Raw genomic sequence first — 24,368 nt, 5'->3', positions numbered from 1 at the left:
CTCAAACACTTGTTCATCTCCATGGTCCTGGATGGAGTAATGGCCCCGAAGACCTGGCCCAGCCCCAGACAGCACTGAAGAAAGGCCTGGAGCAACTGCCCAACAATCCTGCAAATGCAAGCAACTGCATCTTTTCTTCCCACTCCACTTTGTCCTTTCTACTGCGACCTACCAAGACCTCTCCCACCAAATACTCCCCTTACACAGGCCCTGGCACACTACAGCCTCCCAAATATGCTTGTTGAATGAATGGCTGAATAGATTAATGGATGGATGGTAAATCTTCTCTGCACTGTTGCTCACTCTGTGTCTTCTCCCCGAAATGCCCCATCAGTTGCCCTGCCTTTATAGCCCAGCTGAGAATGGTCTTTCTCCACTGATCCTCTCAGAGAAATCTCAGGTTCCTCCTTCTCTACATATTACCCTGCATGCCCCCATCACCTGCTCATGAGTCAGGGTTGTGAGTCTTCTTTCTCAGTAGGTGGAGGGTGCTCAAACACATATTAGGCAAGAGAGACACAGAAGTGAACATGGAATGGTGCAGGTGCTGGAGAGATAGTTTGGGAAGGCAGAAAAACACATGCAGTCAGGGTACTCATTTTCAATCCCAGCTCTTCATCAGGTGCCCAACCTTTGGGGAAATCACTTATCTTCTCTGAACAGTGGAAATAATATACCTATTTCATTGGGTTATTGTGAGAATTGAATGAGTCAATATACATAAGGTACTTAAAAGACTGCCAGCACCAAAGTCTTCATGACTAAAACACCAAAAGCAATGGCAACAAGAGCCAAAATTGACAAATGGGATTTAATTAAACTAAAGAGCTTCTGCACAGCAAAAGAAACTATCACCAGAGTGAACAGCCAACTTACAGAATGGGAGAAACTTTTTGCAATCTATTTATCTGACAAAGGGCTAATATTCAGAATCTACAAGGAACTTGAACAAATGTACAAGAAAGAAACAAACAACCCCATCAAAAATTGGCCAAAGGATCTGAACAGACAATTCTCCAAAGAAGACATTTATGTGGCCAACAAACATATGAAAAAAAGCTCATCATTATTGTTCATTAGAGAAATACAAATCAAAACCACACTATAAAAACATGCACATGTGTGTTTATTGCAGCACTACTCACAATAGCAAAGATTTGGAACCAACCCAAATGTCCATTAATGAGAGACTAGATAAAGAAAACATGGCACATATACACCATGAAATACTATGCAGCCATAAAGAAGGATGAGTTCATGTCCTTTGCAGGGACATGGATGAAGCTGGAAGCCATTATTCTCAGCAAACTAACACACAAATAGAAAACCAAATGCCACATGTTCTAACTCATAAGTTGGGTTCAACTATGTGTGAGAAAACATGGACACAGGGAGGAGAACATCATACACTGGGGCCCGTGGGAAGGTGAGAGGCTCGGGGGGATAGTATTAGGAGAAATACCTAATGTAGATGACGGGTTGATGGGTACAGCAAACCACCATGGCATGTGCATACCTAAGTAACAAACATAAACATTCTGCACATGTACTCCAGAACTTACAGTAAAAAAAAAAAAAAAAGCTTGCCCAGCACATATTAAACATTATGTAAGTATTAGCTATAATTTATTTATTTATTTTTATTCTTTTTGGAGACAGTTTTGCTCTTGTTGCCCAGGCTGGAGTGCAATGGTGTAATCTTGGCTCACTACAACCTCTGCCTTCCAGATTCAAGTGATTTCTCTGCCTCAGCCTCCTGAGTAGCTGGGACTACAGGCATGCACCACCACACCTGGCTAATTTTGTATTTTTAGTAGAGATGGGGTTTCGCTATGTTGGCCAGGCTGGTCTCAAACTTCTTATCTCAGGTGATCCACCTGCCTTGGCCTCCCAAATTGCTGGGATTATAGGCATAAGCCACTGTGCCCAGCCAGCTGTTAGTATTTATTAATTCAACAAATATATATTTCATACTTATTGTCAGATGTGTATGTGGGTGTTTAGGTGATGAATAAAAAAGATATGGCCTCTACCTCATAGAGCTTGCAGGCTGGAAGGGGCTGCTGGAAAGAAGAGATAGGCAAAATACAGTATGATTAGTGTTCTGGTTGGTAAAGGCCAGGAAGAAGAGGTTGTGGGAAGACCTAGGAGAGCCCCCTATCCCAGCAAGGGCAGCCAAGGAAGACTTATCCAGTAGAGTGACAACTGAATTGAGTTCTGGAGGCTCAGAAGGAGTGGGTCCTGGAAGGCATGTGAAGGGAGGAAGAGTGGTCTAGAAAAATGGCATGTAGGGCACAGGCCTGTAGGCAGAAGCCCAGTGTTTCTGGAATGTGAAGGGCAAGGGGAGTAGGTGGGAGGTAACAAGCATAATGCTGAGTAAATAATCAGGGACTTGACTATGAACAGCGCTGTAAATCATGCGCAGAGATTTGGACTTTGAAGGCAACTCAGAGCCACTGAGGAGGTTTACTCAGCTGAGGGACACAGAGCTGGACTGCAGAATCCCCGCTGCTGCACTGCAGAAAATGGACCAGAGCGGGGCAATTCTGGGGCAGGGAAGCCAGTTAGGACAGGATGACAGCAATCTAGGAGAAAGATAATACTGGCTTACTCTAGGCAGGTGGAAAGAAGTGAAAACATTCAAGAGATGGGAGGTATCTTGGAGAAGGGTTAGAGACAGCGTGGATGTTCAGAGCTAAGTGAAGAGGGAGAAGGAACAGCTAAGGATTAAGCTGAGTAAACACATAATTCCCATACTGTGAGGTAAGTGGTAAGTGCTTTGAATGAAGCCAGTTCGGGACTCATGAGAGTGTGGGGCAAGGACACCAATCACAGTTCTGGGATGAGAGGACAAGAATACCCTGGAGGGCTCTAATAAAGAAATATCACTTCATTAGACAAGTGAGGAGTGTAAACTAGCCAAGGAAAAGGCAGGATGGGGTACAGAGGTACTTCAGCAGAGGAAACAGCACATATGAAGCGCTGAGATGCACAGAGAAGATCTTCTGTTGTTGAATAGATGACTGTCGTACTAATTTGCATTAAGGTGTTAATGGTCAATATGGAATTGGCCCTTCCCCCAAAATCTGTACTTTACCAGCAGCAAGTCTTTACCAGAAAGATTAATTATTGGTGGAATTTCAAGGTGCAGTGGGGACACTATTCAGGGTCATGGGGTTTTACCATTGTGCCTGAGGTTACTGAAGTGGATAACTGAGCCCTACCGGTCAAGGAGGCCCCAGTCTATATACAACAAAGGTCTCTTGCCCTCGGGGTTTTTGCTTATCTGACTCCATCCTGATCAACCTGAGACCAGATGGGGCAGCCCAGTCATTTCCAAAGGGCTGCAGTATACTCTAAAAGCTATGAGCACAGGCTTTGGGGTAAGACTCCCTAGACTCATATCCTGGCTCCTCCTCTTCCCAGTTCTGTGACCTTAGGCAAATTACTTCACTTCTGTGCACCTCAGTTTTCTTATCTATAAAATGAGGATAATAATAGTAATTACCACTTAAGGTTTTTCAAGGATCGAAATACAGAATACATACAAAAAGCTTAGGATTATGAGTGGTGTAACCATTTTTATTACTGATACTATTTTTATTAGTAGTCCTCTTTTCACTCTGTCTCAATCTCTTTTCAAAGTTGCTCCTTAACCCACACACCTGCAGATATGAAGCTGGGGCGGAACGTGGCAAGAACGTTTTTGGATTATTATCGGCTGAACTCCATGGTTGAAAAGGTGGCGATTCCCATGCCGAGACTGCGGTAAGTGGCAGAGCAAAGAGGTTTGCACTTAAGCTCTGCTCTACTGGCTGTGTTCAGGGACATCTTCCCTTCGCCTCTTGCTGACACTCAGCATCCCATCTGTGCAGCAGGAAAGATAATTCTGGCCCTGCCACAGAGATTTTATGGGGCAGAAGAGCATATTTCCTGAGCATAAAGAACGTATCATTAAGTGGTCAGACAGTGAGGGCATAGTCACATTTCTGGTTCCAACTTGGGAATCCACAGGGATGGGGCTTGCTGGGGAGCTGGGTTCAGTCATTATTCTAAATTAGTTTGGGTGTTTCTATATGCTGCCTCTCCTGATACCTCATTCTCTGAGGTTCCTATATGAACTTCTCTGATCCTTCAATTACCTCATCAAAAAGTATGGACAGCAGTCCTCAGATATAAGATGATTATGAGATATGTGTTAAAGCACCCAGCACAGTGCTGTCAGCACAGGATAGTCTCCTTCCCTCAAGATGTAAAGATTTGGGCTGGAGAGGACATACCCATGAGAAGTTCCACCTTGGGTCCTCTTCTGGGGCCAACTTGCAGGGCCACTGAGGAGAGAAGTTCAGGAGGTGAGCCTCCATCCTGTCTGAGGACTTGGTCAGAGCCTGAAGCACTGGGCACTTCGATGACCACTGGCTGTGAGCCCGCTAGCATTGGGACTGTGACATCCCATGGCATCTGGAATGTGCTGGCCCTGCCCTACCTCTTAGACTCATCTCCCACTCCCTCAGTGGTCCATCCTACTTGAAGGACATAACAACGTCCAGCTCCTGGCTCCTGCCAGACCATTCTTTCCACTGACCTTTGCCATGACCTTGCTCGTGTATGTGTGTGCCTCAGGGCCTTTGCACTGATGTACCTTCCTCCCTACCCCGTTAATAATAAAAGCAATATACATCACCATCATTTATTGTACAGAGTACTTTGTGTACATTGTACTATTTATTCTTCATAGACATTATATTTCCCTTCTTACAAATGAGGAAAAGGAGGCTCAGAAAGATGATGAGAAGGGCTGAGATGACAGAAGTCAAAGAGTTTTTGGGAGAGCCAGGGTTTGATCCTAGGCTTTTATCATTTGGAAGCTGAATTGGAGTCTAGCTAAGGTTCACTTCAAGTAGAAGTTTGTCAGCATGGGTTCAAATTCTGTCTCAGACTCATATGAGTTATAGGATCTTAGGCAAGTTTCTTGGCCTCTAGAAGCTTTTCTCTACTTATAAATGGGGATAATAACAACCATCTCTAAATATGGTTTTGTAGAATGGATACAAGCTTAGTACAGTGCCCAGCAGCTAGTAGAGGCTCAATACATGTTTTCACGTCCTCTAATTTTGGGGTTGCAATCTCAGACTTCCAACCAGCTCATCAAGGCCTAGGGCAAGTCCCTTGACTTGTTTGGTTGAGCAACGTCTCAGAGCCTGTGTTCTAAAATGCTGTGAGTCATACATTGCTAAGTCCCATGTCAGTAGAGTTCTTGTCCTTGTCTTCATGACAAGGACCTCTGATACCCTGTCTCAGATTGTTTCTAAATCATCTGGGGTCTTTGTGCTCATCGTGGCATATTAGAAACTCTTGCAGGAGAATCACGTCTATTTCTTATGCTCCTAAAGTGCCTGTCCTGCATTGGGCATACATGCATGTATACACTCCTTCATTCACTCAGGAAAAGCAACACTTTACACCATGCCCCTGATGGGGGAAGTTCTGGGATGAGTGGCTGATTAAAGCATAACCCCCGCCCCTGAGGAGCTTACCTCTAGAGGGAAGCACACGGTTCATTCTTAGAAGTTATTCTCGATTGGTTAAAGTTCTTAAACATGGTAGCTCCAAGATGGCCGATTAGACACAACTCCAGGGCAAAACACCCAGCAAGAGAGTTGCAGAAATCCAGAGAGATCTTCTAGCTCCACTGAGGTACCAGGTGCATTTCAATGGATCTGGTCCGAGGGTGAGCAAAGCCCACTCAGGGCAGATCGATGGGGGGAGGGGTACTACTTCACCCAGAAAGTGCATCTGACCACCGAGTCTGACACTCCCCCTCTGGCTTTCCAGTCCAGATATAGCACTTCCCCCAAAGCCTCAGCAATACACAGATCAGGGGATCTTTGGCAGTCAAGCACCAGGAATTACAAGCACGGAATTGAATAAAAGGCTGCGGACTGAGCTATCTCCCCCTTCCCCCACCCGGAGAGAGAGTGAGCTATAAGTGGGAGCAGCTAGGCGGGCCCCTAACCCATGACCAGAGAGAGAGGAAGCTGAAAGGGGGAGATGGCCAGGTGCAGCTGGGCGGGTCCCTACCCTCCCCCACAAACTCCAGAGAGCTGAAGCTCTGACTCTAGTGGGTTGTGCAGCCAGTGCCACAGTCTGAGATAAAACCTGAATGATCCAGCCCAGTGGAGGAAGGGCACAACCCACCACTAGAAGGGTGGGACTGGGCTACATATTTTAACAAAAAACACAGGAAGCCTACGCAGCAATGGGACAGTGTTCTTGACAACCCAGCAGGGCCTACAGGTCAGTGGAAAAGGCGGGCCTAATCTCCCAGTATAAACAAAAAAGACACAGGAAGCTTCCCTAGTAACCTGAAGGAGTCCCTAGAAACCCAGAAGTGCCTCCACAGTCAGACAAGTGACCTCATCAAGCAGCTCCCTGCTAGGCAAATCCACAAAGATCAGGAAAAAACACCGTAAAAAAGATGAAACCATCAAAGACCAGAACACCTCTTCTCCTTCAAGGGATCACAACTCCTCAACAGGATCACAACTTGACCAAGGAGTGTGACGAATTGACAGAAACAGGCTTCAGAAGGTGGATAATAACAAACTTTTCTGAGCTAAAGGAACACGTTCTAACTCAATGCAAAGAAACCAAAAACCTTGGAAAAAGGGTAGACGAAATGCTAACTAGAATAAGCAGCTTAGAGAAGAACATAAACAACTTGATGGAGTTGAAAAACACAGCATGAGAACTATGTGAAGCAAACACAAGTTTTAATAGCTGAATCAAACAAGCAGAAGACAGGATATCAGAGATTGAAGATCAACTCAATGAAATAAAAAGAGAAGGCAAGACAATAGAAAAAAGAGTGAAAAGAAATGAACAAAGCCTCCAAGAAATATGGAATTATGTGAAAAGACCTAATCTACGCTTGATCGGTGTACCTGAATATGATGGGGAGAATGAATCCAAGCTGGAAAACACACTCCAGGATATTATCCAGTAGAACTTCCCAAGCCTAGCAAGGCAGTCCGAATTTCAAATTCAAGAAATACAGAGAACTCCACAAAGATATTCCTCAAGAAGAGCAACCCCAAGACACATAATCATCAGATTCACCAGGGTTGAAATGAAGGAAAAAATGCTAAGGGCAGCCAGAGAGAAAGGTCAGGTCATGCACAGAGGGAAGACAATGAGACTTACAGCAGATCTCTTGGCAGAAATTCTACAAGCCAGAAGAGAGTTGGGGCCAATATTCAACATCCTTAAAGTTGAAATTTGAAAAGCTTTCAACCCAGAATCTTATATCCAGCCAAACTAAGCTTCATAAGTGAAGGAGAAATAAAATCCTTTACAGACAAGCAATTATTGAGAGATTTTGTCACCACCAAACCTGCCCTACAAAAGCTCCTGAAAGAAACACTAAGCACAGAAAGGAACAGTCACTGCAAAACCAAACCAGTTGGCAAAGACCAAAAATGCAATAAAGAAAATGAGTTGGAGAACGATCCAAGATGGCCGATTGCTAACATCCCGGGATTGCAGCTCTCAGGGAAGGCGCGGAGAACTAGAGGACGCCACACTTTCAGACAAATTCTGGTCACTCACAGAGCAGAAGATCCCCCAGTGGAGGAAACACACGAGTGGCCAGTGCGACTCTCGTGGCTGGCGCAGTGGTTCTGCCGGCACCTTGGTGCGGCAGCTCTCAGAGCAGAGTAGACAGGTTCGGAGGACCCACCCACATGGGCCCCCAGCACAACACCAGAGCCCGGCACAGCGGTTGTGACGGCACCTCGGCGTGGCAGCGCTCGGCACAGAGTAAACGGGACCGGTTCCCCTTCTGACTGAGGTTTGGAGCCCTGGCAAGGCAGAGTCGCCTACTATGGACACAAGAAGGAAGCCCAACAGGAGAATCCTGGGCAGAAAAGCACCATCAGTTTTAACGCCGCTGCTCTGGCCCTGGGAACTAACAACCTGGATGCCCACTCAAGAGACCTAATCTGAAAGTTGGTAATTTCAAAGACGACAGGAGGATAAATTTACAATGATGGGAAGAAACCAGTGTAAAAAAGCTGAGAATACTCAAAGTCAGAACGCCTCTCCCTCTAAAGATGATCACAGTTCCACATCAACAACGGAAGAAGGCTTGATGGAGAACGAGCGCATCCTGATGACAGAATCACTCTTCAAGGAATGGATAATAACAAACTTCGGTGAGTTAAAAGAACATGTTGTAGCCCAACGTAAAGAAACTAGGAACTTTGAAAAAAGGTTTGATGAACTCCTATTGAGAATAGACAACTTAGAGAGGAGTATGAGTGAATTAATGGAACTGAAGAATACAATACAGGAACTCCGAGAAGTATGCACAGGTTTAAACACTCGAATTGTTCAAGCAGAAAAAGGGATATCAGAGGTCAAAGTCCAACTTAATGAAATAAAACATGAAGAAAAGATTAGAGAATAAAGGATAAAAAGGAATGAGCAAAGTCTCCAAGAAATGTGGGACTATGTGAAAAGACCAAATTTACGTTTGATAGGTGTACCTGAATGCGACGGAGAGAATGAATCCAAGCTGGAAAATACTCTTCAGGATATTATTCAGGAAAATTTTCCCAAACTAGCAAAGCAGGTCAACATTCAACCCCAGGTAATACAGAGAACGCCACAAAGATATTCCTCAAGAAGAGCAACCCCAAGGCACATAATCATTAGATTCACCAGGGTTGAAACGAAGGAGAGGATACTAAGGGCAGCCAGAGAGAAAGGTCAGATTACCCACAAAGGCAAGCCAAGCAGACTTACAGCAGATCTCTCAGCAGAAACTCTACAAGCCAGAAGAGAGTGGGGGCCAATATTCAACATCCTCAAAGAACAGAACCTTCAGCCCAGAATTTCATATCCAGCCAAACTAAACTTGACAACTGAAGGAAAAATACAATCTTTTATGAACAAGCAAGAACTCAGAGATTTTATTACCACCAGGCCTGCTTTACAAGAGCTTCTGAAAGAAGCATTACACACAGAAAGAAACAACCAGTATTAGCCTTTCTAAAAATACACCAAAAAGTAAAGAGCACCAACATAAAGAAGAATTTACACCAACGAATGGATAAAACAGCCAGTCAACATCAAATGGCAGTAACCCTAAATTTAAACTGACTAAATCCCCTAATCAAAAGACACAGCCAAAACCCAATGGCATGTTACATCCAGACCTGTTTCACATGCAAGGTTACACAAAGACTCAAAACAAAGGGATGGAGAAAGATTTACCAACCAAATGGAGAGCAAAAATAAATAATAAATAAATAAAAAGCAGGAGTTGCAATTCTCATATCGGATAAAATAGATTTTAAAGCAACAAAAATATAGTGGTAAAAGGATCAATGCAACAACAAGAGCTAACGATCCTAACACCCAGATTCAATGAGACTTAGATTCAATGAGACAGAAACTTAATAAGGATATCAAGGACTCGAACTCAAATCTGGAACAAGTAAACTTAATAAATATTTATAGAGCTCTCCACTTCAAATACACAAAATATACATTTTAGTCAATACTACACCACACCTACCCATAAGTTTAAATGAAACATTGATGGGCCATTATTAATACCCAGTTTTTTTCAAAATAAAGCAATATTTCCATTTACTCTCCCTCTTTCTTTTCCTCTTTCTTCCTCTCCTTTACTTATTATTTTTTTTTCTTTCTTTCTCTCAAAAAAAAAGAAATCAACTTGTAAACCTCTAGATCCAGGTCGGCAATGTCTCTCTCATTGCTTGATTCCCTTTCTTCCCTTCCCTCCCTCCCTCCCTCCCTCCCCGCTTCCTCCCTTCCTCCCTTCCTTCCTCCCTACCGTCCTCCTTCTCTCCCTTCCTGCCTTCCTCCCCGCCACAAAAAAAAAAAAAAGAAAATGAGTCAACTAATGGGAAAGAAAACCAGCCAGTAACAAACTGGCAGGATCAAATCCACACATAACAATATTAACATTGAATATAAATGGCCTAAATGCCCCAATCAAAAGACACACACTGGCAAACTGGATAAAAAGTCAGAACCCATCAGTGTGCTGTATTCAGGAAACCCATCTCACATACAAAGACACACACAAAATAAAGGGATGGAAGATTTACCAAGCAAATGGAGAACAAAAAAAAAGCAGAGGTTACAATCCTAGTCTCTGATAAAATGGACTTCAAACCAACAAAGACCAAAAGAGACAAAGAAGGACATTACATAATGGTAAAAGGATCAATCCAACAGGAAAAGCTAACTATTCTAAATATATATACCCCACAACACAGGAGCACCCAGATACATAAAGCAACTTCTTGATGACCTAAAATGAGATTTAGATGCCCACACAATAATGGTGGAAGACTTCAACACTCCACTATCAATATTAGATCAATGAGACAGAAAATTAACAAGGATATCCAGGACCTGAATGCAGAGCTGGACCAACAGACCTAATAGACATATACAGAATGCTCCACCCCAAATCCATAGAATATACATTTTTCTCAGCACCATATTGCACTTACTCTAAAATTGACCTCATCATTGGAAGCAAATCACTCCTCAGCAAATTCAAAAGAACAGAAATCATAACAAACAGTCTATCAGACCACAGCACAATCAGACTAGAACTTGGGATCAAGAAACACATTCAAACCTGCACAACCACTTGGAAACTGAACAACTTTCTTCTGAGTGTTGACTGGATAAACAATGAAATAAAGGCAGAAATAAAGATGTTCTTCGAAACCAACCAGAATGAAGACACAACTTACCAGAATCTCGGGGATACCTTTAAAGCAATGTTAAGAGGGAAATTTATAGCCACAAATGCCCACCACAGAAGAGAGGAAAGATCTAAAATTGACATCCTATCATCAAAATTGAAAGAGCTAGAGGAGCAAGATCAAAAAAACACAAAAGCTAGCTGAAGACAAGAAATAACTAAGATCAGAGCAGAACTGAAGGAGATAGAGACACAAAAAACCCTTCAAAAAAATCAATAAATCCAGGAGATGGTTTTTTTTTTTTTTTAAGACGGAGTTTCACTCTTGTTACCCAGGCTGGAGTGCAATGGCACGATCTTGGCTCACCACAACCTCTGCCTCCTGGGTTCAGGCAATTCTCCTGCCTCAGCCTCCTGAGTAGCTGGGATTACAGGCACATGCCACCATGCCCAGCTAATTTTTTGTATTTTTAGTAGAGACGGGGTTTCACCATGTTGACCAGGATGGTCTCGATCACTTGACCTCGTGATCCACCTGCCACGGCCTCCCAAAGTGCTGGAATTACAGGCTTGAGCCACCGCACCCGGCCAGTGCTGGTTTTTTGAAAAGATCAACAAAATAGGCAGATCGCTAGCCAGATTAATAATAAACAAAGGAGAGAAGAACCAAATATATGCAATAAAAAACAATAAAGGGGATATCACCACTGATCGCACAGAAATACAAAACTACCATCAGAGATTACTACAAACAGCTCTACTCACATAAACCAGTAAACCAGGAAGAAATGGATAAATTCCTAGACACTTGTACTCTACCAAGACTAAACCAGGAGGAAGTTGAAACCCTGAATAGACCAATAACAAGGGCTGAAGTAGAGGCAGCAATCAATAGCCTACAAACCAAAAAAAGTCCAGGTCCAGATGGGTTCATAGCCAAATTCTACCAGATGTACAAAGAGGTGCTGGTTCTATTCCTTTTGAAACCATTAAATAGTACAAAAGGAGGGAATCCTCCCTCACCCATTTTGTGAGACCAATATCATCCTGATACCAAAACCAGGCAGAGACTCAACTAAAAAAGAAAACTTCAGGCCAATGATGAACATCGATGCAAAAATCTTTAATAAAACATTGGCAAACAGATTGCAACAGCACATCAAGAAGCATATCCATCATGACCAAGTAGGCTTCATCCCGGGAATGCAAGGCTGGTTCAACATAGGCAAATCCATAAATGTAATCCATCACATAAACGGAACCAAGGATAAAAACCACATGATTATCTCAATAGATGCAGAGAAGGCCTTCAATAAAATTCAACAGCCCTTCATGCTAAAAACTCTCAATAAACTAGGTGTTGATGGAACGTATCATAAAATGATAAAAGCTATGTATGACAAACCTACAGCCAATATCATACTGAATGGGCAAAAGCTGGAAGAATTCCCTTTGAAATCAGCCACTAGACAAGGATGCCCTCTCTTACCATGCCTATTCAACATAGTATTGGAAATTCTAGCCAGAGTAATCAGGCAAGAAAAACCAATAAAGGGTATTCAATTAGGAAAGAAAGAAGTCAAACTCTCTCTATTTGCAGATGACATGATTGTATATCTAGAAGACCCCATCGTCTCAGCCCAAAATCTTCTCAAACTGATAAGCAACTTCAGCAAAGTTTCAGGATACAAAATCAATGTGCAGAAATCACAAGCATTCCTATATACCAATAACAGACAAATAGCCAAATCAAGAGCAAACTCCCATTCACAATTGCTACAAAGAGAATAAAATACCTAGGAATACAACTAACAAAGGATGTAAAGGAATCTATTCAAGGAGAACTACAAACCACTGTCCAACAAAATAAGAGAGGACACAAACAGATGGAGAAACATTCCATGCTCATGGTTAGGAAGAATCAATATCATTAAAATCGCCATACTGCCCAAAGTAATCTATAGATTCAACACTATCCCCATCAAGTTACCAAGGACCTTCTTGACAGAACTGGAAAAAAACCACTTTAAACTTCATATGGAATCACAAAAGACACCACATAGCCAAGACAGTCCTAAGCAAAAAGAACAAAGCTGGAGGCATCACACTGCCAGACTTGAAACTATACTACAAGGCTACAGTAATCAAAACAGCATGGTACTGGTACCAAAACAGAGACATAGACCAATGGAACAGAACAGAGACCCCAGAAGAAACACCACACATCTACAACCATCTGATCTTTGACAAACCCGGCAATAACAAGCAATGGTGAAGGGACTCCATGTTTAATAAATGGTGTTGGGAAAACTGCCTAGCAATGTGCAAAAAGCAGAAACTGGACCCCTACCTGTCACCTTACACTAAAATTAATTCCAGATGGATCAAAGATTTAAACATAAAACCTAACACCATAAAAACACTAGAAGAAAATGTAGGCAAAACCATCCAGGACATAGGCTTGGCAAGGACTTCATGACTAAAATACCAACAGCAATGGCAATAAAAGCCAAGAGAGACAAATGGGATCTAATTAAACTCCAGAGCTTCCATACAGCAAAAGGAACCATGATTAGAGCAAATCGGCAACCAACAAAATGGAAAAAATTTTTGCAATCTACCCATCTGACAAAGGGCTAATATCCAGAATCTACAAAGAACTAAAACAGATATACAAGAAAAAAACAAACAACCCCATTCAAAAGTGGGCAAAGGATATAAACAGACATTTCACAAAAGAAGACATATATGAGGCCAACAAACATATGACAAAATGCTCATCATCACTGGTCATTAGAGAGATGCAAATCAAAATCACACTGAGATATCATCTCACACCAGTTAGAATGGCAATCATTAAAAAATCTGGAGACAACAGCTGCTGGAGAGGATGTGGAGAAATAGGAACACTCTTACACAGTTGGTGGGAGTGTAAATTAGTTCAACCATTGTGGAAGACAGTGTGGCGACTTCTCAAGGATCTAGAAATAGAAATCCCATTTGACCTAGCAATCCCATTACTGGGTAAATACCCAAAAAACTATAAATCATTCTACTATAAAGCCACATGTACATGTATGTTCATTGCAGCCCTGTGTACAATAGCAAAGACCTGGAACCAACCCAAATGCCCATTAATGATAGACTGGACAAAGAAAATGTGGTACATATACACCATGGAATACTACGCAGCCATAAAAAATGATGAGTTCGTGTCCTTTGCAGGGACTTGGATGAATCTGGAAACCATCATTCTCAGCAAACTGACACAAGAACAGAAAGCCAAACATCATATGTTCTCACTCATAGGTGGGTGTTGAACAACGAGAACACGTGGACTCAGGGATAGGAGCAGCACACACTGGGGGCAGTTGAGGGGGTAGGGAAGAGACAGCAGGGAGTGGGGCAGGATAACACAGGAGAAACGCCAGATATAGTAAGCACCTAAAGTAAAATAAATAAATTTTTTTTAAAAAAGTTCTTAAACATTTAAGCCGGGCACAGTGGCTCATGCCTGTAATCCCAGAACTTTGGGAGGCTGAGATGGGTAGATATGAGGTCGGGAATTCAAGACCAGTGTGACCAACATAGTGAAACTCTGTCTCTACTGAAAATACAAAAATTATTCAGGTGTGGTGGCATATGCCTATAATCCCAGCTACTCGGATGGCTGAGGAAAGAGAATCACTTGAACCCAGGAGGCAGAGGTTGCAGTGAGCTGAGATCATGCCCTGCACTCCAGCCTGGGTAATAGAGTGAGACTCCATCTCTGAAATAAATAAATAAATACACTAAAAAATAAAGTTCTTAAACCTTTAAACCTTTATAAAACTCAAAATAAGTATTAGAATCTTACAAGTTAATTTGGGGATTGCCTATTTCAAGTCCTCTGTCTAAATAAAATTATCTTGATCCTTAATCATTTTCTTGCATGTTACATTGTCATATACCAACAATATGGTGCTGACACTCAGAGAGACCTTAGTGATCCTCTAGTCTCTCTTCACAATACAGATGAGAACATGGGGACTCAGGGAGCAGAAGCAGCTGGTCAGAGTCACGTGGTCAGAGCCGAGACTGGAGCACAGGCCCTCACCCTGCAGTGCAGTGTGTTCAGTGTCTACTAGTGAAGAGTTCCTGGAGATGGGGAAGAATGGAACCGTGACACAGATCTAAAGGATACAGGGGAAATCTCAGGGCCTGAGTTTAACTGTTCATGGTACTTCCTTGCCTTGAGCTGTGGAGCCCTCTTCAGAAAAGATCTAGAGAGCTCCTTCCTCATGAGTTCAGAGTTTCGATGACTTGAGCTAAATGCACCTACCCTTAAATTAAGAAAAATAAGCCGGGCACGGTGGTTCATGCCTGTAGTCCCAGCACTTTGGGAGGCTGAGGCGGGTGGATCACGAGGTCAAGAGATCGAGACCATCCTGGTCAACATGGTGAAACCCCGTCTCTACTAGAAATACAAAAAATAAGCTGGGCAAGGTGGCGCGTGCCTGTAATCCCAGCTACTCTGGAGGCTGAGGCAGGAGAACTGCCTGAACCCAGGAGGCGGAGGTTGCGGTGAGCCGAGATCGCGCCACTGCACTCCAGCCTGGGTAACAAGAGCGAAACTCCGTCTCAAAAAAAAAAAAAAGAAAAATAATAATAACTTCCTCCCTATGCACACACCTCTGCCTCATCAAACTATGAGCACCACTTAGCTCCTGATTGGCCAGTAATCCTTAAACATGAATTCCCAGGAGGATACAAGACTCTGACCTCTAATTTGGGATTGAAATATTTCCCTTTTTTTGTATTATTTTCCACCCAAGCATCAAACAGCTTAAGTGAAAGAGCAGTTCTGGTTTTAAAGGAAAATTATATGTTTTGACTCAGAATTAATCTTTGTTTTCTCCCATCTCCGTGGATAATTACAGTATGTCACTTTCTTCTCACATGCTGGTGGAAGCCTGTCAACATCATTGGATACTGGGCCACCCTTAAGATAGGGTCCCTCGGCAGGGGCAACACCTGGGCACAAGAGCTCAGGCTCAGGGTCATGGCATTGATGACCAAAGCTGAGGCCCCATATTTTGTATAGCACAACAGTGGCACAGCATAAGCCCAAAATGCCCCAGCAGAGGGGATGAAATCAGACAGGAAGAAGGAATAGGCAGGTAGACAAAGCATGAGTGTGGCCTCTGAGCAAGGGTAGACTCAGGCTCAGCCACAGGCTGGGAGGGCTGGCTCCAGGGGATGTATGTATGTGTGTGTAAGGGGGCTTATCAGCTCCACAACACACTGGAGCCCACCACATGGCAGGGCTTGTGCCAACTGCTGGAGGATTATAAATAGCCCCTGTCCATTGTGAGCTCAGATTTATGGAGGATAAAGGCAAGTACATATACAAAGATAACAAACAATACTTACAGTGTATAAGTATTCAACTATGTATCAGATTATGCCTTCTCTCAAAAACATTCCATGGCTCCCCATTACCTTCAGGGTAATGGTTCAACTTTTCTTGCTGTTCAAGACCTTGACCTACATTTTAAACTTCATTTACTGCATTCTACCACCCTTGCACCCCTGTGAGCACTCTGCCCATCCCACCTGATTTCTGTTACCTCACGCCCTTTGCATCAGCCTGAACAAATGAACTGTTTTCTTGCCTCCATGTCTTTATATATCCCTTTCCCTCTTACTGGAATGAGCTCCTTTTCTGCTTGCAGACGGTGAGCTACTAATTATCATTCAAAACTCGTCCAAATATCACACCCTCCATTTCCTTGTCCCCGTTCTCCACCTGAGACAGAGCTGCTTCCTCTCTGCTGAGCTCCTGTGTTTTGTACATAGCTCTAGCATGATATGTCCTATGGTGTACTGTCATGGCTTCCATGCATGTCTGACTTCTCCGCTAGCTTCAGTGTCCCTGGTCTTACTTCTGTATCCTTAGTGCATGGTGCAGGGCCTGGCGTAGATTAAATTCTAAACAAATCCTGAGTGTTCCGGAGCTATAAAATGGTAGAACTGAAGAAGCCCACACAATTATCTACTTCAACCCCTTCACACCAAAGAAAAGAAAAGTGGGACCCAAGCAGAAGTTCCTCTCCTACTGAATCTGGCAAGTATTTGGTAGCTGGCAGGTGTGTCCCAAGAAAGCTTCAGGGAGGAAGTGGACATCTGAACTTGGTTTTAACAGACATATGGAATTTTGACTGATGAAACAGAAAGGGGAGATAGGGTACTCCATGTTGGGGAATAGAGTAGAAAATGGCCAGAAGCAGGACCTGACAAGGCACATTCCATGGCAATGCCAAGGCCAGAATGTTTAGAGTAAATGAGGCAGCAAAGATGAGACTGAAAGTTCCTTTCTAGTCATCAGATATTCCTCAAGCACCTCCTCCACACCAGACCTGCACTCGGCTCAGGAATTACAGAGAAAAAGCAAACACTCAAACTTATAATCTCATGAGAAAAAGAGATAAGCAAATAACCACCTACAAAATGGTGGGCTGAGGAGTGATGAGATGTACAAAGCGCTACAAAAGCCTGGGCAGAAGCCTCCTGGGGAGGCTTATTTCCTGGAAATTTGTCTTCCCAAAGGAGATGAGGCTAGAGAGGTAGGGAAGGGAACAGCCTCTGCAGAGGCCTAAAGGTATTAGATGCTTTGCCTTGCAGTAGCTCCTTGCTCTCTCTGTGTCCCCATCTTTGGTTGAAGGCTTTTTGCCTCCCTTGCTCAGCCTCCATAAGTTCTTCTGCACATTCAGTCCTCTCTAGCCTCTGCGCAACGTATCCCCTTGCCACCATCCACCCATGGCTGCCCCACCTATGACCAAACCTGGGCTTGCCTCTTCTTTGCCCCCATAAAAACATACTTATGTCCTATGCTCCATTCAGGTGTTAAGAACAACATCCTTCAATGACAGATAAATAGCACCTTGTAATTTACAAAGCTCATCCTCAACCTCCATTACCAGAGCCTATGAGGCAGGCAGGACATGAAATTTTCTCCTATTTTAGAAATAAAGAAATGGAGGTCCAGAGAAGGTAAGGAACTGCTTCAGGATCACACTGCTCATAAGTAACATTCCATGCATGTGCTCCAGGGTGTTAATGGGTACTGATGTCTAGCTGTATCTCACTTATGCTGGACAGTCTTATCATGTTAGCAAGGCTCTTCAATGAATGTGGATTTTCAGGTAGTGAGGCTTCCTGGTTGAGGGGGCGGTTAGGGCAAGGCGTCCCTTTATGTGCTGTCACCTACTCTGTCTTTACCTTATTCATGACTCGTCAACAATGAAGAAAAATGGGTGCACCAAGGTCAGAGCTTGATGGGTTACAAAAGCCACTTCTTCAATCCAAATTCAAACTTAGCTCAAGAGATTCTCATATTTATGACACTCACCACTTCCTGACACAGATTATAGTTATTGTTTTGTGTAGTTACTGTATGCCATTATCTCCTCTCCTAAGCTATAAGCCACTTGAAGACAGCAACAACGTCTGCTCATCATCTTTGTCACCTTAAGTGTCTGTAGGACCATACCTACCACTTAGCACAATACCTCATAAATTACAGTAGGGAAAGAAGACACTAGGTGTGTTTAGTTATAATATCTCACTTAACCTCACAACAGCACCACAACATTGGAATATTGTATTTCCATTTTACAAATGAAGCTCAGAGAAGTTAAATAACTTGCCTGAGGTCACATCTCTCATACATAATCAACTTGGGAATTCAGTTCAGTTCTTTCTGGCTCTAACGCCTACTCTTTCTACTGCAAATAAATCTGAGTCCAGTGACTGAATGTCACCCCAATTTATTAGTCAGAAACATAACAATCAAACAAGACCCTATATAAGGGGAAATGCAAAAATAAATTAAACTTCATCCTTGCTCACAGGTACTCAACTGTGGTTTTAAGAGTGTTGCATTGTGTGCTGTGTGCTGGGACACAGAGATGAACAAGATACAGCTCTGCTCTCCAAGAGCCCCCAAGCTTGTTGGAGAGACAGACATTATGAAATGCCATCATTTTGGTTATGCTGCAGACTACAAAACAGACTCTGAAGCTCATTGTGGTTATGAAGAGAATGAGGTCCTAGGTCCTCCCAGCCTATAGCTCTTCTATGTGTGCATTCCCATCCCACTGTGGAATGGGTTGAATGAGTTGCAATCAGGGTGGAAAGGTAGAAGAGCTGGAGCTGAAGGATAGTTAACTTTTCTCCAGAACAACAGTAATACAATATATCCATCCATCCATCCATCCATCCATCAACAGTATTCATGGAGCCACAGAGCCTGCTTTAAACCAGCCAGTGTGCCGGGTTCTGAGGATACAGAGAAGACTAGGCTGCTGTTCCTGGGAGGCTACAGTCCAGTGGGGAAGATAGACATGCACACAAATGATTTCATCACAGTGTGTATATGTGCTGTCCTCTCTCTCTCTGTTATCTCCCCCTCTGCAGGAAAGAAAAATCCCCTTCTTACAAGCACCCACTCCTGCGGGGCCCGGCCAGCAAATACCCCAATGGCAAAGGGGACAAGAAGAACTCAGTGAACCACAAAGACCCTTCAACCCCTTTTTAAAGACACAGAGTCCTGGGAGGTCCTATGGAGACAGGAGCATGCATTTTCTGCTGGGGAAAGAAATTAATCACTCTTCTCTAGCTTCCAAGACAAGGATTTGTGGATTAACGCAAAGGCTAGTGAAAGGGAAGGGATACAATAAGAAATTTCATCATTGATTTTCCCTTTTTCCAATGGAAAATCAATTGTAAGCCTTCAGCTCAAAGCTCAGGAACAAAATAGGAGATTGGAACCAGGTGAGCACAGATGCTATTTTCTACAACATAGAGATCTTCCAAGATGAGGAAAACCTACACATCCCTTTTAAGAGATCTGACACATATCCGATCAGTTCTTTCAAAGCCATTTTATTGTTTTAAAGTTTTATAGTTACTGCAGATGATTACCTTTTAAATAGGCTTGGTTGCTGGGTTGTTTACAGTTTTAGAAAGGCAGTGTTTGTATTTTCTGATCCTAAACTACAGCAACACCACATGCTACCGAAAGGCAAATATATCTTAGGAAACAATGGGACAGAATTTTTGAAATCACGGTGTACTTAAATATATGGTCACTGTATCTAAACTGCATGCTTTCGGATTCCCTCAGACTCTAGCATGTAAATTTAGAAAACGGTTCAGAGAACTATTTCCCAATTTCCTGGGTAGTTTAATTAAAATTTTAGCTCCAAAGACAAAAAACACTGGTCACTCATTTTAAAAGGTTTATTATGGTTAAGGTTTCCAGATCCCAGGTGACAGGGATTCAGCCTGGCCCCTGAAGATGTGGGCATTGCTAATCTGCAATGAGGAAAGGGTGATTCAGGCAAGGAAGACACAAAAGACAGAAGGATGCACCGTGAGGCAGGTAAAAATGATAAAATAAAACAGTAGTAGCAATTCCCAAAATATGGCACAAGCTAAATATTGTGCATTTTTGTGCAAAGTAAAGTGCCTTTGTATGATGAATGGGTCCAGGGGAGTCTGCTCCCTTCCTGTCTGTGGAAGCAGCAAGCTTAGTAACCATGACAGCCTGCTAATTAAAATGACCTCCCGGAAATGAGGATTAGGAGACAGGGAGAGGCAGGGAGGCTCCAGGGAGACAAAGCCCTTAGCACAAAGCTCCACTTAAGCATTTTTGTGTGTTTGTTTGGGTTGGAGATTATTGAAGTTTGCTACAAAAATCAAAAGCAAAACTTATCCTTTGCATGTAAGTTTTCAGAAATGATAGCAAAGAGCCATACATTGATTGGCCAAAAATGTCATGTTGTATATACAGCTTCTCCCCTGGGTTCATTTTGCCCAGAGGAACACAAATAAAGTGTTTTGTGCAACTCCTCTGTTCCTCTGAGCATTCTTGGCACCTTTTCCTTTAGGTCTCCCACTGCTCAAGAACCAACAGGCAAACCCAAAAATTGGTATAAGCTGACTCTGAGGTCAGGGACTCTGTTATCAAAATAAGGGAGAACAGTCAAGTCTTGAATTTCCAGCAGTTCCTGTGTCAGAGTCCTGGGGAGTTTAATTGACTGCAGGCAGCTTGGCATGCACCAAGAGTGTGTCAGCCTTTTGGAAATGACAGCTTCATTTTAGATAGAATGACAAGAGGCAGACTGCATAAAATGAGAGAGATGATAGTCTGGATCTATGTTTCCTTGTCCAGGTCACTTCCATGTTGTGATTTTATACTGGCCCATATGTTTCTAACTACGCTGATTAGTTGGATCATAGACTACACAAACAGCAGATATGATAATGATTAAAGAGTAAAAACTTGGAGCCAGGCAACTTTGGGTTCTAATTCTGCATTCAAACCCTACTTCTATTTATTTAAAACTGTGCAATCTTAGGCAAGTTTTAAAGAAACTTGGTGTGGAAAATGTCAGCAAAAGTATTTGTGCTCACTAAATGGTAACTGTGATCATTTTGAATGTGGCTAGGACAGTGAGGTGTCTGCAAATCATTCCCCATTAGAAAGGAATGAGGAGACTAGAGCAGTTTATTTTTTTCAATAAAAAATAAAAGGGAAGCCAGGTGTGGTGGCTCCCAGAACTTTGGGAGGCTGAAGCGGGCAGATCATGAGGTCAAGAGATCAAGACCATCCTGGCCAACATGGTAAAACCATCACTACTAAAAACACAAAGGTTAGCTGGGCATTGTGGCACGTGCCTGTAGTTCCAACTACTCAGGAAGCTGAGGCAGAAGAATCGCTTGAACCCAGGATATGGAGGCTGCAGTGAGCCAAGATTGTGCCACTGCAGTTCACCCTGGGCATCAGAGTGAGACTCTGTCTCAAAAATAAATAAATAAGAGGGAGTGGGACTTGGAAAGAACGATCACAGTCTCTAAAAGTTAAAGGGACATTATTGGACAAAAGAAGCAAACATGTTCTGTGTTGCCCAGAGGTAATAACCAAATCCTGGGAGTGAGTCTCAGTAAGACAGATTTCTGTACAGGATCAGGAAAACTTTCTAGTGAATAGAGTTGCCAGTCACTGGATAGGTTCCTTTGGAAGACCATGAACTCCCCATCACCACAGGTGTGTGCAAGAAGAGTCTGAATGAACATCTGTCTGGGAGGAAATAGAGGCAGCTTATTCTCCAGGGGGATTCTGGGTTAGAAGCTGGATGCTCTGAAACATCACCTCATGTCATTTCTCTGGACTAAAATGACATGAGACAGGATGTTACATTTCTGGATGTCAGGAAATGGACTGCACAGTATATTATTTAATGCTAGACACAGTGATATTGACTGTTTCTGAATTACAGCATATGGACTCTGATGAAATTTCCCATTCCTTGAGAGAGAGGAAAGAAAAAGCTGGCTATAAGGCAACCTGTAGGGTGTGTTTGCAAGAGGACTGTCTGCTTTTCCACATTGTCAGAGCACAAAAAAGGGCTAAGCAAGAGACCAAGGGTTGTCAGCATCCTTCTGTGTGGTCTTGGCCTGCTGAGCTTCTCCTTAGCTTTCTTGGGCAAGGTTATATCTATGACCTCAAGCTAGAGGGAAAAGGTTTTCAGCACTGAGATGGGGGACAGCACCAGGAGGCGTACAACCAGCCAGAAGCTACTGGGCCACCTGTCTCCAGCAGGGGGCGCGCCAGCCTATCTTCTTGTCTAGCCAAGTGTGTCTCAGATTATAGCCACAGGTAGGTGGAGCTGGCCACCAAACCAACGTTCTGTACATTTCTGAGGAGGAAACAGACAACTATGCAAAAAGCAGAGATGAGGAGAGGGATCATGCCAGGTCTCTACCTGGATCTTACACAACTCTCTATAATGATGCAGTGCTGGTTTTGGTCTATATTAGTTCAGAGGTGCAGAGACAGGACTAAAAGTCTGTTTACCCTCAAAGCTACATCAGACAAACTGGAGGTTACCCAGCTTCTTCGTTGCTAAGCCCGCAGCAGAGGAGGCTGGTGATGATATTGTTTGCTTTGCTGCAGCAGCAGTAAGCCTTCATCCAGAAGCTTTTTCTATTGCCTTTTAAATGGGGGCAGGGGCAGTAAGCACAGAAATAACTAGTATCCTTTCACTGCAACTCAACTGAAATACCTGAGACCTGCTTTAGAAAACCCAACTCATTTTTCTACATAGTTAGATCAGAGCCAACTGTGGAAGTGTGGGCTGATTAACACTTGTGCATCGATTCATACATCCAAATGTTTATCGAACATATACTGTGTGTAAGGTGCTGTGCTAGATGCCTTTGTATCTATTGCCTCATTCAATGTTCCCAACAGTCACATAAGGTAAGTATCATGTTCTACATTTCCAAGATGAGAAAAAATGAGAATCCTAAAGGTAAAAACCTTTTTTTTTTTTTTTTAACAGTCATGTGGCCAGTGAGAACCTAGATTCAAACACTGCTCCCCTTCCACTACTTTGGGCTGGGCCTTCTCCATTTGTGTCCAGGTAAAATCAGGTCAAACTAAGAAACAGGTTAAAGCAGAATAATAAGTAAACAAAAAATGGCATCATTTAGAGGTGGCAGGGGATAGGCAGAGGGGAAGGAAGCATGTTAAGGTCACAGGCTGGGGAGAATGTGTAATGATTTCAGAACTTTTTAGCACTTACTGCTGAAGCCCTGCCTTCTTCCTCATTCCCACACACCTGTCTGACTTTCTTCTAGCCACTCCAGAGCCCTCCAGAGAGTGGAGTTTAGGCAAGGGGCCCATTTATCACTTGACATACAGAGGCTTCTAGATCATCCAGGGCCCCTGCAATCTCGGCAGGGTGGTCATTTGCTGGGCCCATCCTGATCTCTCTGGGTTACTGGCCCCAAGCAGATAATCTAGCTCCAGTTCCCTATCACTACCTGCTTCTGGGTTATGTGAACTAAGCCTACTATGTCCCTCATTTCTTGTTCAGAATTCTTCCTCTAAGTTCCTGCCTTCTGAACACTAGAGAAGTCCTTTACCTTGTGGCTAATGGGGCATCAGGGCCAGAATGAAGAGGGGAGACATGACATAATAGGAACAGCCTGAGTTTAAAGTCAAGCCAAGCTAAGTGTGAATCCCAGCTCTTCTGTTAAACTATGTGGCTCTGGGCAAATAATGTAATCTGTTTAAGTCTCAGGATCATCATCTGTAAAATGGGCTGATTAATATCTACTTCCTATATTTATGGTGAGAATTGAATATAATAACATCTATAAAATACCTGGAACAGAGTAAAACTTTTCTCAGACCACCCTCACCCCTGCTCTGCCTCTCATCTGCTTGGTAGAGTTGGAAATCCCTTGTCTAGGGCCAAAGCTTTTCTTACCCCCAGATGAAGTACAGAAAGAAGTACAAATGCTTCCTGAGTAGAGGACAAGAGTGAGAGAAGTGTCCAGAAGAAAGGCAGTCACACTGAGGGATCAGTGTCAAGCCAGGGACCTAGGTTTTATTCATCTCTATAGCCTTAGGACTTAACACAGATTATGTAGCAGAGTCTGTGCTCACTGAGTATGGAATGGATAAATTGTGGGGATGGTGAGAGTGGGGTCACCCAAAAACCCTGAACCCTTGAGGGAGGGGAAAGAGGCTTTGGAAGTTGAGACTCTGAACAAATGGAAAGAC

At 43.2% G+C, this 24,368-nt stretch overlaps 1 protein-coding gene and 1 long non-coding RNA gene across 31 annotated transcripts in view; one reads left to right on the top strand and one right to left on the bottom strand.

Annotated features, from left to right (window-relative positions):
• Positions 1-24,368, bottom strand: part of LOC103794418 (uncharacterized) — an 81,766-nt gene that overhangs the window by 40,458 nt on the left and 16,940 nt on the right. The gene's annotated exons all lie outside the window — the stretch shown is intronic.
• LOC100393071 (BEN domain-containing protein 5) overlaps positions 1-24,368 on the top strand; it is a 1,596,666-nt gene that overhangs the window by 1,565,915 nt on the left and 6,383 nt on the right. For 17 of the 26 annotated variants that reach the window (XM_078331668.1, XM_035252981.3, XM_035252976.3 and 14 more), the window contains 2 exons: positions 3,672-3,768; positions 4,327-4,689. In XM_078331668.1, coding sequence (XP_078187794.1) covers positions 3,672-3,768; positions 4,327-4,531 — 302 coding nt within the window. In that variant the 3' untranslated portion in view covers positions 4,532-4,689. Of the gene's footprint in view, positions 1-3,671; positions 3,769-4,326; positions 4,690-19,207; positions 20,641-23,139; positions 23,221-24,368 lie in introns of those variants that run through there. The other 9 variants (XR_013520038.1, XM_054236904.2, XM_035252985.3 and 6 more) reach the window with 3 other exon arrangements.

Source organism: Callithrix jacchus, chromosome 7 (assembly GCF_049354715.1).
Source record: "Callithrix jacchus isolate 240 chromosome 7, calJac240_pri, whole genome shotgun sequence".
Lineage (NCBI taxonomy): Eukaryota > Metazoa > Chordata > Mammalia > Primates > Cebidae > Callithrix > Callithrix jacchus.
The sequence above is the reverse complement of the archived record's forward strand: the minus strand, read 5'-3'. Positions and strand labels throughout refer to the sequence as shown.